A 17,332-nucleotide genomic window follows, 5' to 3' on the forward strand; every position below is an offset into this window, starting at 1 on the left:
CAACACAACAAGGGGAAGGCCAGCTGTGGTTCATCTCAGGCCCGTCGTGGTGTGAGTTTTGGTTCCACTAAAAATTTCAGTCTAAGATTGCACAAGTTTACATGCATAGTTACTCTGTGATCAGGATCTGTCCGTCAATAATACAATATTATATTACAGACTGCAAATGGAGGAGGAACTTAACCTATTTAAACCTATTTACATGCATAGTATAAAGGTGCCTAAGAAGCACTAAAAGGTATTTTCATGCCTTTTGTAGATAAGTAAATCCATAACATGGTATTATATTCAAGGGTGTGTCTGGGGTCTAAATATATTGGCTCCTCTGGTGTCTCCACACCAATGCTATTGTAATCTGCAAATCTAGTAATGCCCAACATTGTTGGATGTGAGCATGTATAGGGCCAGAGTACAGAACCTGTACCCGGATATATTATTTGTAAATATAGTGCCTTCATAGTTTCATATTGTTCTTGCAGATTTTAAAGTATGAATCTAATATATGCTGAACTGGACTCCATTGGGGTAACAGCACTGGGCAGCTTGATTGGCATGCCCCCAGAGAACACCAGAACTGACTGGTCTGCCACTGGTGCCCTGTTTGCTTCACAGATGATGTTACAAGCATCACAAGGTTTGTCCTGCCATCTCCAGACTCTTTCACACCTGTCACATGTGCTCAGCATGAACCTGCTCTCATTTGGTGACAGTGATGGACCTGGCAGATCTGTTGTTCTCAGGCAAAGACCGGCTGCATGGTGCTGAGCTGTGAACACAGGTCCCACTAAAGGATGCTGGGGCCTCATACCGTGCTCATGGAGTCTGTTTTTGACAGTTTGGTCAGAAACATGCACATGAGTAGCCTGCTGCAGGTCATTTTATAAGGCTCTGGCAGTGCTCCTGCTGTTTTTCCTCACGCAAAGGAGCAGAAACCAGTCCTGCTGATGGGTTTATGCCATTATACGGGCCTATCCAACTCTCCTTGTGTCACAGCATGGCATCTTATCCACACGCTCTGTTGGGAGATGTAGCAAACTGACTTGCGAAACCACCTACAGACAGTGACAAGAAAACAGATTAAAAAGCAAAACTGCAGAAAAATCAGTCAGAAGGGAAGAGGGCAGGGCTGCGGTCTTTGGCCACTACCTGCAAAACCAGACCCTTTTTGCTGGGATTGCTTTCTTATTGCCTCACTAGTGTACCTGCACAAACAAAGGGGAATGAACTCAGTGCTTTATAACGTTTTTAACTTTTTATTTCTTGTACTGTGATGATCACATGTTCCCTTTTTTTTTTTTAATCAAGCAGTGTATTATACTATATTATTGTGGATAAAGCTCCCCAGCTGTACAGAAGCTGCTGTTCCAGCTCCAGCTGTAAGATTATAGTGACATATGCCATAATAAATTAGTAATTACGATCCAGCAGTATATTTTATATAATTCTGAATAATGTTTAGCTAATTTATAATACTGAAACTTTAGCTCTATTACTTAAGTAGGGTCATGACTTTTACTCAAGTAATAGTAGTTGTTATTCAATAAGGAAAAACTACAAGAAAGTATCTCTTGGGTAAGATAAATAGTCATAAATAATAATAATAATAATAATAATAATAATAATAATAATGATAGACTTGATATACATTTAAAATGTAGGGAAAATTAAAGTAACAAACAATTAAAACACTTGAGTAACGAATAAGTAATGTAGTCTGTATTACTGCAGCAGCTTATATTGTAACACAACACGCAGACGTGTAAAGCCCCCTGGAAGCACGCGCTAAATCCTCTCGTGCTCGTCATTGAGAGACTACGTCACCAGCTAGGACTGTTTGGGTCAACCTTGGTGAATGGTGTGAGGTGAAACTTTTTGCCTGTCAAGATTACAGTATATCGGTAAAGAAGTTCAAGCCCCAGCTAGCCGCAGAGCTACTGTAGCTTTAAGGAGGTCACCTGATGCAAAGAAAGGAAAACCCGACCGAGGAAGCAGGAAGTTCCTGTACGACGACATCGAGCCCGAGCACGTAAACAGTGCACAAAGAGCAGAAATAAACACAAAGAGGGGGTTTTCAGACGTTGACCGCAATGGCAGGCATTAAAGGTATTTTTTAATTTTGGCTCTGCTGGGTCAGCCGAGAGTTGAGTGTTAAAGTTTTTGAAGTTAAAAGTTTGTAAGCTGAGTTTTCCATACTGGTCAAAACGTTTGCTGTATCATCTCGAAACTCGCGTCTCTGTCGCAGGTCATTAAGATCTGTTGCCAGATAAGTTATTAACCTGTTGATTTATGCATTAGAGTTGTTGCTATTATCTAGTGTATCCTAACGCTTAGCTCTGCCACGAGTGCTCCACGCCTACCGTGTATTTGTTTTATATTTTGGCCAAAAACAACTCTGTGATTAATGTAGAGTTATTGATGTCTCGTTTTAGCACTGGTTGGTTTGTCCTTTAGTGGTGCTATTGGACTGACATTTCTTCTGCTGGGCTGTGCAATAGAAACGTATGGGTAAGTTCTCCTTGTAAACGTATCAGCAGCTATACGTGCTATTTTATGACACTGACTTACATTATTACAGAAATAACTGAGTTTTGGTTGTGCTCTGAACAACATCATTCACTCTGCAGTTACATTGTGTGACTTTTGATTGGAGACAAAAGAAAAAGGCCAGATCAATGCAGTCAAGGCCTGTATTTATAGTCCTTATAGTCCTCTTGTTGGTCAAACTCCAGGAATGCCAGTTTCTGATGTGACTGAAGTTACTACTTCCAAACTGGAAATCACCCTAAGAGCCCCAGAACATTTTTCTGTAACTGGTTTCACAGTTTTAGAACTCCTAATGACGAGTAAACTGAACTTCAGGTGTGCTAAGATGTTCCATTCTTTTGAAGATGAGTGTTTCATGTCCTTTGTAAATATTTTTGACAATTTCATCTGTTTTTGCAGGGTCTACTGGCCGATGTTTGTCCTGATTTTCTACATATTAAGTCCCATCCCGACCTTCATATCCAGACGCCTCAGTGACGACTCTGAATCCAGCAGTGCCTGCAGAGAGCTGGCCTATTTCTTAACAACTGGCATTGTGGTATCATCGTTTGGACTACCCATTGTTTTGGCCCGTACCAACACCGTGAGTTCTCTTTACTTATTTAGTTTCAGATCATACTAAATGAGCGTAAATTCATCTGTGCGTACAAGTAGTGCATGTGCAGTGAAAACAAAATTACAGTGGAAATCTAATGGGCCATTTCTGTCGTCCAGATCAAGTGGGGTGCCTGTGGATTGGTGATGACCGGAAACGCCGTCATCTTTCTCACCATCTTAGGCTTTTTTATCGTGTTTGGAGGCGGGGATGACTGGAGCTGGGAGCAGTGGTAAAGTGCCGTTGGAAAGTGGACACACAGATGGGCGGGTGGGTGGGTAGGTGGATCGTTGAACGAACAGACTGCAGACTGAGGGGCACATGTGTCCTACACTCAATGGGGGATGAAGCTATAGTGTAGGCAGCAAAATGTCAAATGAAACCAGCGTGTTGTCATGCTGATTTTTATACTGGGGTGGGGATTAGGTTTGGAGATAACTGTGTGCCCTGTAATGTGCCTTACGTCTGGGACCAGGGAGAAATGAATGTCTGTACCCCTCTTATGTGCCATCAATATCCACATTAACACATATATGATTATTTTCTTCGTCTTGCCTTTGTTTCAGTTGCTGAATCACCCTGCTCACTGCAGCTATTATGCCTCAGTTAATCAATATCCTAAAGGGATCCTAAAGAATAACTATTGTAATGTATACTGCAAAGCTTATACTGCATCATCTGCCTCATTGTTTAAGGGAGGAGTTATAGCTTGCTTATTATTATGAGCACTCTTTGCTAGTACAGAGCAAGTTATAGGACTCTTAATCAGGTGAATATATATTTGTGTTAAGTATGTTGTTTTGCTTTTGTTTTTGTTTGTGTGTTTCATTCCTCAAGCATTTTATTTTTTGTGTTCTGGTGCAATTGTTTACATTTTCACCAAAGATAATTTCTAGACTGCAATTCTACTGGAGCATATTCACCACTAAACTATATTTAAAATAAATAAATAAATGTAACACAGTAACACGATCCTCAAAAGCCAGCCGAGGCGTCTGAAAAATGACTCTTTGTACGATCAGTCCAGAAAAAGTAGCCATTAAACATTATTCTTCTGTACATTACAAAGCAATCCATAATCCTGACAAAATGTTATGGCATAATGAATTAATTTTTTTTTTTGTTTTTTTACTTGTTGAATGGTAAATACTGTACATGTTTGCTATTTTTGTCCTAGTAGGTGCCTTCTCTCGCATACTTCTTCACACACGCCTGCCTTAGACAATGTACCTTTCAAAGGGTCTGGTTGTAATTTGTTTTTCACCATCAGGGCCTGGTGAAATCTTTAACTTTAATTTAACATTTGCATCCTTGCATGTAATGTTCCCATAGTCAGTCAATAACTAATGATGAGCTTTGTTTGATCAGCATGTGTAACGAAACCTGTCACAGAAAGAAATGTTCTCAGAAAATTCCTGATTTCCTAAACATCTGCTACACAGTTGCTTTTCAGAGGGAAATGTTGTATTGTTTGTATGTAACTGACATGTTCAAGTCCATCAACGGGAAGAAAGTGTACGTTCTCTGTTGTGACTGCTATATTCACACTTTAAAGACACTAAGGAGTGCCTAAGAGTTCTGTAAGTTTTTTTATAAGCTCCTGATTGCACTTTTCTAACACTGATTAAAACTCTCTGTGTAGTGAAGCAAATGCACGGGCTCTGTCTGTTCACTGATCATGATTTGATGAGAACTTGATTTGACTTCTGTACATCTCACCTCTTTGTCGCTCCTGATGGCTGATGCATCCAATCAGACACCTGCGCACTGTTTATACAGCAGAGCAGCAGTAGCGGTTGTAGCAAACCCCAGAAAGGGCCTCTCATGAGACAAGAAGTGGAAAAGAAGCTGTGTGGGTGAGTGTTTTGGAATCATTTCCTTCTGGTTGGATTTTGACACAGGTGTGAACAGCTGCTAAATTTGTAATTATCTGTTTATTTATTTATGTTTGCTACTTCATAGTTTGCGTACAAGCTTATAATCCTCACTGAAAAACATATTTCTACTTTCCCTTTCCGCAATTTCCAAACACACAAGCATTAGTAATGAATGCAGACTGGCAACAATGCAAGTTGTGAACAAACCGCATAACAAAGGAGTGATAAAACCCAACATTACCTATTCAGGGTTAAATTGCATGTGACAGAAATCCACCACGCAGCTGCACACCACCTGAGTGGTTTAATTCCATTCTCTGTTCATGTGTGTCAGGATGCGCCGAAGCCGCCTCACCAGTCTGAAATGAGTGCATTTCCTCCACAAAACAAAAGAACCCGCACTCTGCATATGAATTGTTATTGTTTATATGTAAAGCATGCTGCCTGCCTCCACTAATTGCCTTTTATATGAGAGTGGGCACAACATGTATAGTTTATAGTCTAACATCTCTACAAACAGGTTTAGCAGCTGTATCATTGCTGCTGCGTAAAAGTCTCTTCTGAAACGCAATAGCAAAGTTGTGTATGTGCAATGTATAATGTCTTCACTGCATGTTTATGCAAACTTTAAGAACTTGAACACTAGATACTGATTATAGTAAATGTAAATCTGGTTTTGGAAGGCATTAACATGATGAATTCAGCCACCTGTGTGAAACAATGGCAGCAAGTTGCACTACTGAGGCACCCTGCAAAGACTTTTTATAGTCAATTTACGCTAGTGGGTTAGTCTCAGGAATGAAGCAGAGGCCTTAACATGGCTGTAGATAAAAAAAATAAAATAAAATCATTTTGTAAAGAAAAGTTGGGGATTGATTGGTGAGAACTAACAATTTGTTAGAAAGAAGAGCCAAATGCTCCTTCAATTACATCAGTGGGATTAATACCATGTGAATCGTGTCTTCCGACTACAAAGCTGGCACCTTGAAGTGATGCAAGTGTCTGCCCAGGGAGAGAGAGTAAGTGCTGAAGTCAAACTACATCTATACTCAACATAATCTCTCTGAAAGTGAGGCATTGAGAAGAAAAGAAAGATGAAAGGAAAGATGAAGACGAAAAAGATGCCCAGGGACACCCATTCATCTCTCTTTCAGGACAGCTGTTGCCTGGCAACAACCAAGGCATCAAAATCATTCTAAAACACTCCCGAGAATGCCCTTGAACACAACACAATGCAACAGAGTTTTGAGTAACATAACAGCGCAACACACTGTGCAACACGCATACAGTGTTTGTTAATGTGTGATGCTGCAATAAACACTACATGACACTGCCGCTGTGGTGGGTGGCAGTGTCAAAGGCAACACACTGTACAGCTCAGTGCAGACACACAGTCAGCGCAACAGAACCCAGTTAAACGATGCAAGACCAAAAAGAAATGAGTAAAGCATAATGCACTGCACCAAGAGGTAACACAATGTTAACAACAGTGCAGTAACACTGCTGAAGGTAATTCTAACTAGAACAGGCAGATATATATTTAAATACCTACTTTTTCCTGTAGAATAGTGGTTGCCAAAATAAAAAAAAGATTCCCACAAAACAAGAATATTTTTTTCATTACCGTCCTCCATATGGTCTATGGGCCAATGAAATTGATGAGACTGTATTTCTATAGTAGTTTTAGGATAAGAATTGCCCCAAATCGCACCCAATACTGGAATTGTTGGTAAGATCTTAATCAGTTTACAATCATGAGGTTGCCCTTGGAAAACTTTGTTCCTTTTCACAGGTCTGTAACCCGTCTGTAGGCTACATAGACTGAATATAAAAGATGCACATTAGCATTAGCATGTTATGTAGTTAGCATTTTGGCCACCTCCGTATTTATTTTATGTTGTTTGTTTTATGTTGTCACCAGAAGTGTAGTGCTAAATGATCAGCTATCTAGCAGTCTTGGTTAGCATCCATAAACTGTATGAGATTTTCATTCACAAAAAAACTGGAGCACAAACAGATGAATCCACTGAAAATGCTTTAAATGCGAGCAACAGCACAAACACAGTGAAGAGATCTAGCTCAGTGACTCAAAATAGCAAAGCGAGGTCTAGCAGACAGTTGCTGGCTAGCACTGCCTGTGTGAACACAGTCAAAATGTTCACACCCTTAACTTGAAACCAAACTCCAAACAAATGAGTTATTAAAAAAAAAAAAACTGTCTCCCTCCCCTCACCCCAAACCAGTCCCAGCAGATAGCTGTCCCTCTCATAGTCTGGTTTCTTCCTGCTAAAAGGGAGTTTTTCCTTTCCACTGTCCCAAGTGCTTGCTCATAGGGGGTTAGTTTGATTGTTAGCGCCTTGAGGCCATTGTTGTGATTTGGTGTTATAAAAATAAAATTAGAATGGAAACTTCCATCATTTCTATCTAATCTGCTGAAGTTGGGCATTTTAACCTCGGAATCTACGAGGACTGATTCACTTTCAGAGCAAGTCTCAAGATTGAATTGGTGAACTTTCAGTTCTTTGCTCTTCTGCACTGGCTTGTTTTATCTATGTAGCAGCTTTTCAACTTGAGTCAGTTCCAGCTGGCATGGGCAAGAATAATAGATTATAGACAGGTCCATCACATCACTGCATGTAGATAATTATTTTGTATGTGAAACATATAATTAACCTTTTTGATAAAAATAAAATAAATATAAATAGTGTGGATAACTTTCAGTTTAGCTCAGTATCCCTGACCGCTATTTAACAGAAACGATCCGCATATGAGGAAGTTAATGAAAGCCAGAGGGCCAGAGGGACTTGTAGAGCCATTAAATAGTAATCCATATCTTGCGCTGGCAGGAAATCAAATGGACGATGCCGAACAGGCAGCAATAGTGAGGAGCCACAGAGGGCGTGAGCGCTGTAAAGCCATTGGTAAGCGGAAGGATTTGCGTCGTGGATGTTAAAGCCAATCGATGCGCTCGCGAGGTCGTGAAAGGGATCGAGCGCGAATGGCACAAATGGAACCTAATAAAAGGGGGCGCGTGCTCGGAGCGCAGCACAGGAACAGTGCGTACAGTGTGTTGCAGTAGACACGAGCGCGTCGGAAAACGGATAAAGCCTATTGTTGGTAAGAGACCACGTTTAACCGTTTTCTTATAGACAAACTGTCGTTTTCTTTAGCTTCCAGGAAAATAAAGAAAGAAAAAAACTTACCGAGCTTATCATTTGTACACTCAGAGCTTTATGTTGTTTTTCCTCTGTAGCACACAACAATAGCCCACGCGACATTTTTGAAGTTTTGACAAATGTGTGCAGCATCCCTTTAAAATATGTACAGGAAAGGATAATGGAATTAGTTATTTCAGATATTTACGAAAAAAGGAGTTTCAGGACGTTCAGATGACAGGTTTCCGTAATTTGAGCTGTACCGAGGCTATTCTGGGTGGAACACGATCGACACTCGGATGTCTTGAGTTGCACTGAAAGGTCTTTTTTTATTTAGTCATATCACGCAGTTTTCGTGTCTCTGCGCAGACTGCTCCTTATCTCTCCGGTGACTTTTCTTTGTGGGCATCTCCCTTCCTGTTGACAGTCGACTTGTTCAATTTTTTTAGTGTGTGTGTGCGTTACACTAAAAACATTCTTAGATTCTCAGGTTAGACGCACTTTACTGAGTCTAACCTAAGAAATCAAAGTTAGTGATTTCTCTCCTAAACAAGCGAGCTTGATTTATGTCTGAGTTTGTGACAATTGTGTGGGTGGCGAGAAAGGGAGTATTTGTGAACTGTAGATGGTGTGATAGAAAACTTGGATAGACCCACATTAACAAAACCTGTCAACCCATTAAGCAGTGAAGTCAGGGTTGGATGAGGTCAGTCAATTATGGATAGCACTAGTTAGGCTCATTATTTTAACTTGCTCGAAAAATGACGACAATATTCTAGTAATTGATGTGTCTAGCTTTAATGAATATAGGTCCACAGTGGTGACACATTTACTGGGAATGGCTCCAACACTTTCAAGTTCATCATCTCCCTTTGAGTTTTTATTGGTGCTGAACTTTGTGAACTTTAATTAAAGCCATCACTGTTTGTCATCTTATGAAAGGTCTTTTACCATCTTTCACAGCGCTAAGTGGGGCACAACAGTAGCCATTGATTGGTACATGAATATCCAATAAAACTAAGGCACAACACACAGATGCTAAAATGTCAGCAGGCTGGTGATGTCATTGGTCCTTTACAAATACACTGTTTGCTGTGAATGCTACTGTTAGCGTGGATAATATAAGTCATTTGCACCATTTATTAATTTCACAATTGTTAACATTGAGACCGACTTTTGAGAGTTTCTGTTTCTTTTTTGTGGGAGCCTTTTGTTTTGTGCAGGAGTGAATCTAGATACTTGACTTCGTGGATCTGTAACAGTATATTTTTCAATGTATGCCTTTTTTTATTCCAAAGTTTGAACATTAAAAAACCATAGGTTTCATTTTTTCCTCTTCTTAATAATCACTTTTCAGAGCTTTTGTGTTGGTTCTGCATCCGACACGAGCTCCCACCCCACACCCCACAGTTGTGACATTTCGCTGGAATGTCACATATTGACGCATGTTACATTTCTGAAACTTAGTTGCATTTCCCTTTAAGCCCAGCTCAAAGCATTTATGATGTCCGTTGGGGTCGTGGGGGATGAATTCAGTTGGCCTCTTTGTGATTTTATTCTCAGACAGGGCTGAAAAAGAGGACACATACATACAGCTTTTTGTTAGGCGGGCTTTCAGACAGACAGATTAGTGGTTGCTTGGTTGGTGGTACTAATGATGATGTTGTTACTGTCCTGCCTTTCTTGTCACTGAACTGTGATGTTTGGCTTCCAGCCGGTGTTTGTCATGTTTGGGTGGAAACTCCAGCTGACTGGAAATACAGAAATCCCTGCATGCATGATTGAATGCACAAGCACAGAATATGGTATATGGTTCCCCTAAGAGATATATCATGGACCATTGGTGCTGGTCTACAATCAATCGTATAGTTTCAACTGACCAAAATACTGTGATCAGTCAGCATTTTTCCTTCTCAAAGATTTCACTGTGAAATGTGATCAGTCCACTTATAATCCATACATTGTTTCTCCTTCAGGTCGACAATTTGCTGATGTGAATTCCTGCTCGCCCGTTCACCACGGTCTCAAGGAGAACAGCTCCTTCTGTAAGTACACCTTTACAGTCACTGAGAGGAAATATTGTGGCCAGAATCCACTTTATAGGTATTATATATTTTTCTATTAGTTTCCATGCAGAGGAATTCTGCTTGCAGTATGTTGCTTGTTGAAATTGCTCGGTATAATTTTATATCAAGTCCATAATTCAGTGCGATGGGGTTATGGGCATTTGTACTACGTGACATTTTCAGAATTCATATGCGGTAGGTATTAATATGATGTGTGAAATAGTTTTTCGAGAAAAAATACATAACTAATCCTCCCCTCAGATTTCCCACTTTTCTTAAATGATTTCTTAAAGTGCCTTAAATTGTGGTTTTAAAATGTTGGTCAGACAAATTGAGCAATTTGAAGGCATCTGCTTATCAGTATAAGGTTTTAAATTCCATATTTTCAATAATTTTTTAAAATCAATTTTGTTTTTGTTTACTCAAATATAATATACATATTTTGTTTATGAAATGGTCCAAAATATATAAAAGAAAAATCAGACATCTGTCATGTAAGGCAACACAGGCTCAGTGAATTTAAAGTATGTGGACATAGTTGTGTATAGATTCCTGTTAAAGGCCAGATCTGAAGCAAGAAACCCTGAATATACTAACAACAACAAACGAAGGAAATATTGGCTAGTTCTTGTTCAGTTAGTTCTCGTTGCAGAACAGATATTGGTATAGGTGCTGGTGGAAAAGAGAAAATGGTTCCCCAAGATAACGTGAAACCTTTTGTAAAGAATTTGTGCACTTCAACTCAAGGAGTATGTCCCAAGAGGGCATATCAAAGCTTCACAATGATTCATCTCTGGATTTGCGGTTATGTTTACATGGATGTTGCCAGTGATGATGCTCACCAAAGGCCGTATCAGTGAACCATCTCCACCCCCACCTCCGAATCCTGCACACCATGCCAAGCCTTCTGTTACCGCCTTACTCCCCAAGTCAGCTGTTATTTTTCACTCTAAAAGCTTTAGCCTGTGTAGTTGGTACACCAAGTTTCCTCTTGTAAATGGATACTTGATGAAGAGCTGACACCGACAGTACTTCAGTAACAATACCTGAGCGCATGTTATTAAAGCGACTTGAATATGATGGGGTAATCAGCGTGAGTGTTTTTTCAAAGCTGGCACTCTCTCTAATTATTGCTGGTTTTGTCAGAAACTCTTAGGAGTGACTCATCCAGAGTCACTGCTGCCATGTGTCCAGAGTCCAATCCCCATCAATTATGTGTAATTTTGTTCTTTTTGTCTGAATCCACAACATCTAAGGCTCATGATGAAATAAACATTTTTTGTCATTTCTTTCATCCAAATATAAAAAAAGTATTTTTAATGAATGCTGAATATGAATAAATGAGTCATTTGTGCTAGTCTGCTAGTTACACATGATAAGTACACGAGGGTGATTGTAGGTACCTTATTTAAGGTAGGTATTTTTGCATGAAATATTTATTTATTTGTATTTATGTTTTTAAACCAATCAAGTCAGTCTGTAAGACAACAAAGCTGGAAATCGGTCTGCCTCCCCCATTACTGTTATTCACAGTACCAATATAACAAGCACATGCTGTGAGAGAAGAACAATCTACAAGTACCAACAGGCTCAGAGAGTCTGGCCTACCCATTCTCTCTCTCTGTGTCTCTGGCTTTCTGTGTCTGTACAGTAGGGCAGTGGGTTCCCTGTGGCCTCCACAGTGACGTCATATTTCAGCTGCCACAAATTGGTGTGTTGTTTCTCTCCCTCCTCAACAAACTCCTCTCAGTCCTCGCTCGTCTGAAAAGCTCATTTCTGCTTGAATCTACTTTTGCACTGAATGCAAATGTGACTTAGTTTAGAGCTCTCAACTGCAAGCAGTCTAAAATGAGAAATGCTCATTAACATTAGGAAATTCAGTTGTTGATTGAAGCTTAAAGACAGTGTAAAACTGTTACTCTTTGAGAGGTTTCTTCCTTTATAACGTATATGATAAATGTTTATAACACTTGTAGTTGTGTTCATTCAGTTGTGTTTCATTCTTAATCAATTGTTTATTGAAGGCACACCAAAACAGATTTCTAGTTTTATTATGCTGTTGCCAAATATAGGTCCTTGTAAAATATGGCAAAAAAGAAAGAGAAAGGAGTGTTATGCCTAGTTAATTTTCTGCTATTAAAGTTAAGTATGGCAGTGCCCCCCTTAGCCCCTCCTTGGTGGCACCCCTGGTAGAGACAAGCAGCATTTTGCTTGAAAGCTTGCTTAAAAAGTGAGTTATCTAAATAGTACTGTAGTTACAGATAATAGTTACAGATTACTTTCAGCTAATCAGTTCCTTGGTCTAAACATTTTAAGCCTGTGTAGAAAATTGCCTCTGACATATTTCTGATCTGTAACAATGTATATTTCTATGAAATGGTTATTCATATTTGTGGACATAATTATTTCAGTGTGCTCTAACTTTGTAAATATAAGTACACCTGCATGAAGTGCAACAACTGCTTTGTGTGTAGAACAAGCCTACACACACAGTGTGGGACGGATGGATAAAAATAGAAAAATAAGACTGCCTAAAACTTGCTGCAACCGTCTAACAAGTATTTTTCTTGACATGCAGTTCTTAACCTTGTACATTCAGAGGAAATTAACAGATCAACTCTGTGCTGAAGGAGCCTGGAAAATATTGATTGGTATCATATTCAGCGCTGTAGGAATTACATTAATATGGATCTTTCTAAAATGGTGCCTGGAGTGCTTTTGTGAAAGCAGAGGTTCTTCAATCATATATAACATTCTGTGATTGTCTTTTTAATGAAGCCAGGAAGCCTATAAATAGTGTCTATACATTTACTCCAGTTGGCAAGTAGATATTCCAGAAGTTCTGGGAAAAAAGCAAGTACTTGTCACTAGCTTAGATAGTTTTCACTGAAATTCCATTTGTAATGCATATGTGTCTCTCCTCTTGGGAACGGGTCTAACTTTGGCTTGTCATTTTTCTCAAGCTGTTACATCTACAAAACAGCTTTTTTTTTAGCATTATGCCCAACAACATGTACTATTTTTCAGGCTTGTGCAAATATAAATAAGTAAGTAAGTAACCTTAAAACTGTGCAAATTAAAGAAATGACTCTGGAGATATTGTCCTCCAGGAGGCCTGATTATTTATTTTTCTTGTCGTCTGTTTGCTCTTTGAAGGTTGTAAATAGTGATTGCCGTAAACCTTCAGCTACATATCTGCCACATTAGACTCAACAGATAAAGTGTGCAAATGTTTTTGAAATGCAGTGTGCGATCATTGAGCTGTTTCATTTGAATCACCCTACAATAACATATTGATGTCATTTGGCTTAAATGAAACTGCGGGTGGCTCTGACTTAGTCTTCATTTGGATGAGTTTCAGTTCCCTTTTTTGCATGTTTATCCTATGATTTGAAATGTCAGGAGGAAAAAAACATTGTGTCTTTGTTATCTTCCTGACGCAGTAAAACAAGAGCACTCAACCTCTTGCATTTGGTCATATAGATGAGATACAATCTGTGAACAGCCTGCATGTTTAAATTGCTGTTCTTTAGGACTGAATAAAGTGCATTCAGTGGGATTTAGATGGAATAAACGTGGGTGGACATAACAGTCAAATGGAACCTAATGTCGACAGCTGTCTTGTCCTGTGACCAGTGCTAGCTTCTCCATTTGGCATTCACACAATAATTTAATTCAACACAGAATAGTTCAATGCTAGGTCAATGAAGTCAGTTTGCCAAACAAATACATGTCATCTAAGCAAATCTTTGCGTGTTAGTAAATGATAAATGTAAAGTTATTCCTTCAGGGTTGTGACACATGGATGGCTTCAAAAGCCCCCCTTGTTGGACTTCAGAGTAACTGAATGTAATATTAACACAGTTCCACGCATGCTTTCTTTACCCCTTTTTGTTTTACCACCACAAAAGGTACCTTTGTGTGGGTGACCAGCTATTTTCAATTAATGACTCACCCTTCACAGCTCTCCATTGTTCATGGGTGCTGTGTGACATAGATTAACTCGTCAGATGGCTGAATTTTGTCACTTCTCGTTTTCGGCCATGCAGACCTCTGATTGCAGACGCTAGTTTTTGTTAATATTGTGAACTTCCCATTTACTGTGCATGCTCTTACAGCATTAAGGCATTTCCCTGCTTCCCCAATTCAATGCTTTTGTTTTATTTGATGTTCACATGGACTGTGACAGGAAACCATAGACCCCACACAAAATATAGTATCGCTAACTACAATTTTAATAATCTAATTGGTGCACTTTATCATGTATCTCAAAATCATGTATCATCACACCTTGTAGGGAATGTAAATTATGTTTTGTAGGCAGTGTACTGTTATGCTGTCTTACACATATCTTGATTTGCCCCCCTAATGGAGTTTATCTGATTAGGAAATTTTACATTTATAGTGTACTTTAAAGCTTTTTAGGCAGCTTTGTTTTGTGCAGTGACTGATTACGGTAAAGCCAAGGCTGTCCATGACTCGCGCATTGCTCTCGAGTTGTAGATTAAGCAAAGATTTTTTGTTATTTTTTCCCCTTAATGCAATGATAATATCCATATAGCACAATGCTCTCTGATGTGCTCTTCAAGTCCATGCCAAATTCTTACAATCCCTATCTTGAGTGCTGCCTCATGACCATGCATTCTGGTACCCGCTTCACATCAACAATCAATTATTTGTAGAGGCAGAGACCAACCCCTGGGGGTGATCTTTTGCTGAGGCTGTGAGAATGGGAGGTCAGGGGAAGCTTTTTTTCTCTCTCTCTAGTAAGTGGAGGCTGTGTAATCTACTGTCTTAAGTCCACTGATGTTTTGATTGAGAGTTCTTTCATGCTCAAATGCTCAAGCCTCAAAGGGCTTTCCCTTCCTTAGATGCATTGACAGAGCCCTGAAATTCTTATTAAGGCAAATGGCAAGGAGCAAGACTTCAAAATAAGATTGTGACAAACATTTTTTTAACAGTAGTACATCTATATAATGGCTCCTTGTTGACAGTGAGCCTCAGTTGTCAATCTACTGATCTCCTTAAAATATCGTCTGAAATATAATGAACCAAAACGGAAACTAAACCAAACTTTGACAAAACACCATAATAAAAAGCAAATTATAACTTTGCTGTTTTACCTTAGTAAAAGTTGGAACAGTTGGAAATGGCACAGCTTTCAAATTGTAGCCTCAGTGGCATAGCAACAAATAATTAAACAGTGTATGCTACCTAAATTCACAATAAGTGGTCTCATAGAGACTGCGAACTCCCATGACTCCTTGTTTAAAAAATGTATTACATCTATACACTTACACTAAATTGGGACTTTTGGGCATGTTGTACACTGAGCACATGCTTCTCAGCATCTCTGATGAAGCAAGGACACAGTCATCTTTTCCTTTGATTAATTGTGCTAATAGTGTTAAAGCTTTAAAACTATTGTAGGATTACGTCTATCATTGCTGGGCTTCCCAACCCCCGTGGCTCAGGGGGTTGGGAAGCGTATCTGTAACCGGAAGGTCGCCGGTTCGATCCCCGGGCTCTCTGTCCTGGTCGGTGTGTCCTTGGGCAAGACACTTTACCCTACTGGTGTTGGCCAGAGGGGCCGATGGCGCGATATGGCAGCCTCGCTTCTGTCAGTCTGCCCCAGGGCAGCTGTGGCTACAACCGTAGCTTCCCTTCACCAGTGTGTGAATGCGAGAGTGAATGAATAGTGGCATTGTAAAGCACTTTGGGTGCCTTGAAAAGTGCTATATAAATCCAATCCATTATTATTATTATTATTATTATATGGCATGATTCTGTATAGCCTTTCACCATCTGTCTGCAGTCCTTTTTCACTACAATAGTCCTTGTAGGTCAGGCTGATAATCTGTAACATGACCTTTATGCGAGGGCATGGGAATATATACCTTTAAGAATACTCTTACAGTGTTTTCTTCCTGGTGTAGGTGTCGCTTTTGAAGTAAATAATTGGCAAATCTGTAGCTTGTTGTTAATGACACGTTTATTAATAATAAAGAAAGAACATTCCAATCACATAACTTGTGTGAAATTTGTGAAATTTTAATAATTGGGGCAATTATAGGTTAGCACTTACTTTAACAGAAAAAAACAACTTTGCCTTTGATAATGGTTTTTCCATAAAACATTATAAATGCTAGTGAAGTCTCAGCCTTAGTCGTGTTTAAAAATATTTTATTGAGTAGTTGTTAGAAAATAGTTCAGTGCAATTTATCACACATCCCAAAATTGTGACTCAAAGCCAATAACACTAAGAACTCTTTAGACTAATATTATTGCTTTCCCTTGTATTAGTACAACAGATTAAGATTTTTTTATTTAAGAGGGCTGAAAATGTTCAAATATGTCTTAAGTTTGAGGAAATTATTCTGTCAATTTAAATTATATAAAAATGATTGACTCTTGGAGTCTTAAAAAGAAATGTCACAGTGCCAGCTGCACTAGTTGCCATTTTCTCTGTGTAGTTTTTCCCATGATTGTGGGCATTTCTTTCCCCACACAAGGATAGATGAGCATGTTGCTCCTGTCAGAAGAATTGCAGCTGCATACGTTACCTAAAGCAAGTACTGTAGTGTTTTCAGGATTTCTGTATCAAAGGTTATCATAAATATATCAGTTTGTTGGCTGGTTTATTGTACATTCATCCTTGTACCTTTCCATTTCTATTATTATTTTTAATGTAATTGTTTACAGTTGTGCAAAAAAGTAAATCTTATGAAACTTTTACAACATATTTGCACACTGTTTGAAACAGTGCCACAGTTAAAATGGATATTTTATTAGTTAATGCTATAGTTAAAATAAATGAAAGAAATATCTAAAGAAAAGCACACTTCAGAAGAAAAGGTTGGGGATACCCAAGGAGTCTTGCTGAGGATTTAAAAAGCTCTCAAAATTATTTGAATTAATTGTTTAACTTTTCAGAAAATGATCTACACGTGGCGTAGTTTTTAAACAACTGTCAGTTTGTAGTAAAAAAGCAAAACACTTTATATGGAACAGTCACTTTTTCATTGGGAGGGCAGTTTGAAGTCACTTTCACACCACACATACACTAGGTAATTGTTTTGAACATCTATTAGCGAG

The 17,332-nt window shown here is 39.0% G+C and overlaps 2 protein-coding genes across 2 annotated transcripts in view; both read left to right on the forward strand.

Annotated features, from left to right (window-relative positions):
* The first annotated feature begins 1,802 nt into the window (after positions 1-1,802).
* On the forward strand, positions 1,803-3,963 carry leprot (leptin receptor overlapping transcript). Its single transcript, XM_005741919.2, has 4 exons — positions 1,803-2,103; positions 2,430-2,505; positions 2,944-3,127; positions 3,259-3,963. The coding sequence occupies exons 1-4, from the start codon at positions 2,088-2,090 to the stop codon at positions 3,373-3,375; spliced, it is 393 nt and encodes a 130-aa protein (XP_005741976.1). The 5' UTR covers positions 1,803-2,087; the 3' UTR covers positions 3,376-3,963.
* Positions 3,964-7,969: 4,006 nt separating this feature from the next.
* The window catches only part of LOC102204313 (cAMP-specific 3',5'-cyclic phosphodiesterase 4B-like), a 45,095-nt gene continuing 35,732 nt past the window's right edge, over positions 7,970-17,332 (forward strand). The window contains exons 1-2 of the mRNA XM_005741920.1: positions 7,970-8,133; positions 10,148-10,216. The gene's annotated coding sequence lies outside the window, so the exon portion shown is untranslated. The remainder of the gene's footprint in view (positions 8,134-10,147; positions 10,217-17,332) is intronic.

The sequence above is a fragment of the Pundamilia nyererei genome, unplaced genomic scaffold (genome assembly GCF_000239375.1).
Source record: "Pundamilia nyererei isolate P.nyererei 1_Seehausen unplaced genomic scaffold, PunNye1.0 scaffold00115, whole genome shotgun sequence".
NCBI lineage: Eukaryota > Metazoa > Chordata > Actinopteri > Cichliformes > Cichlidae > Pundamilia > Pundamilia nyererei.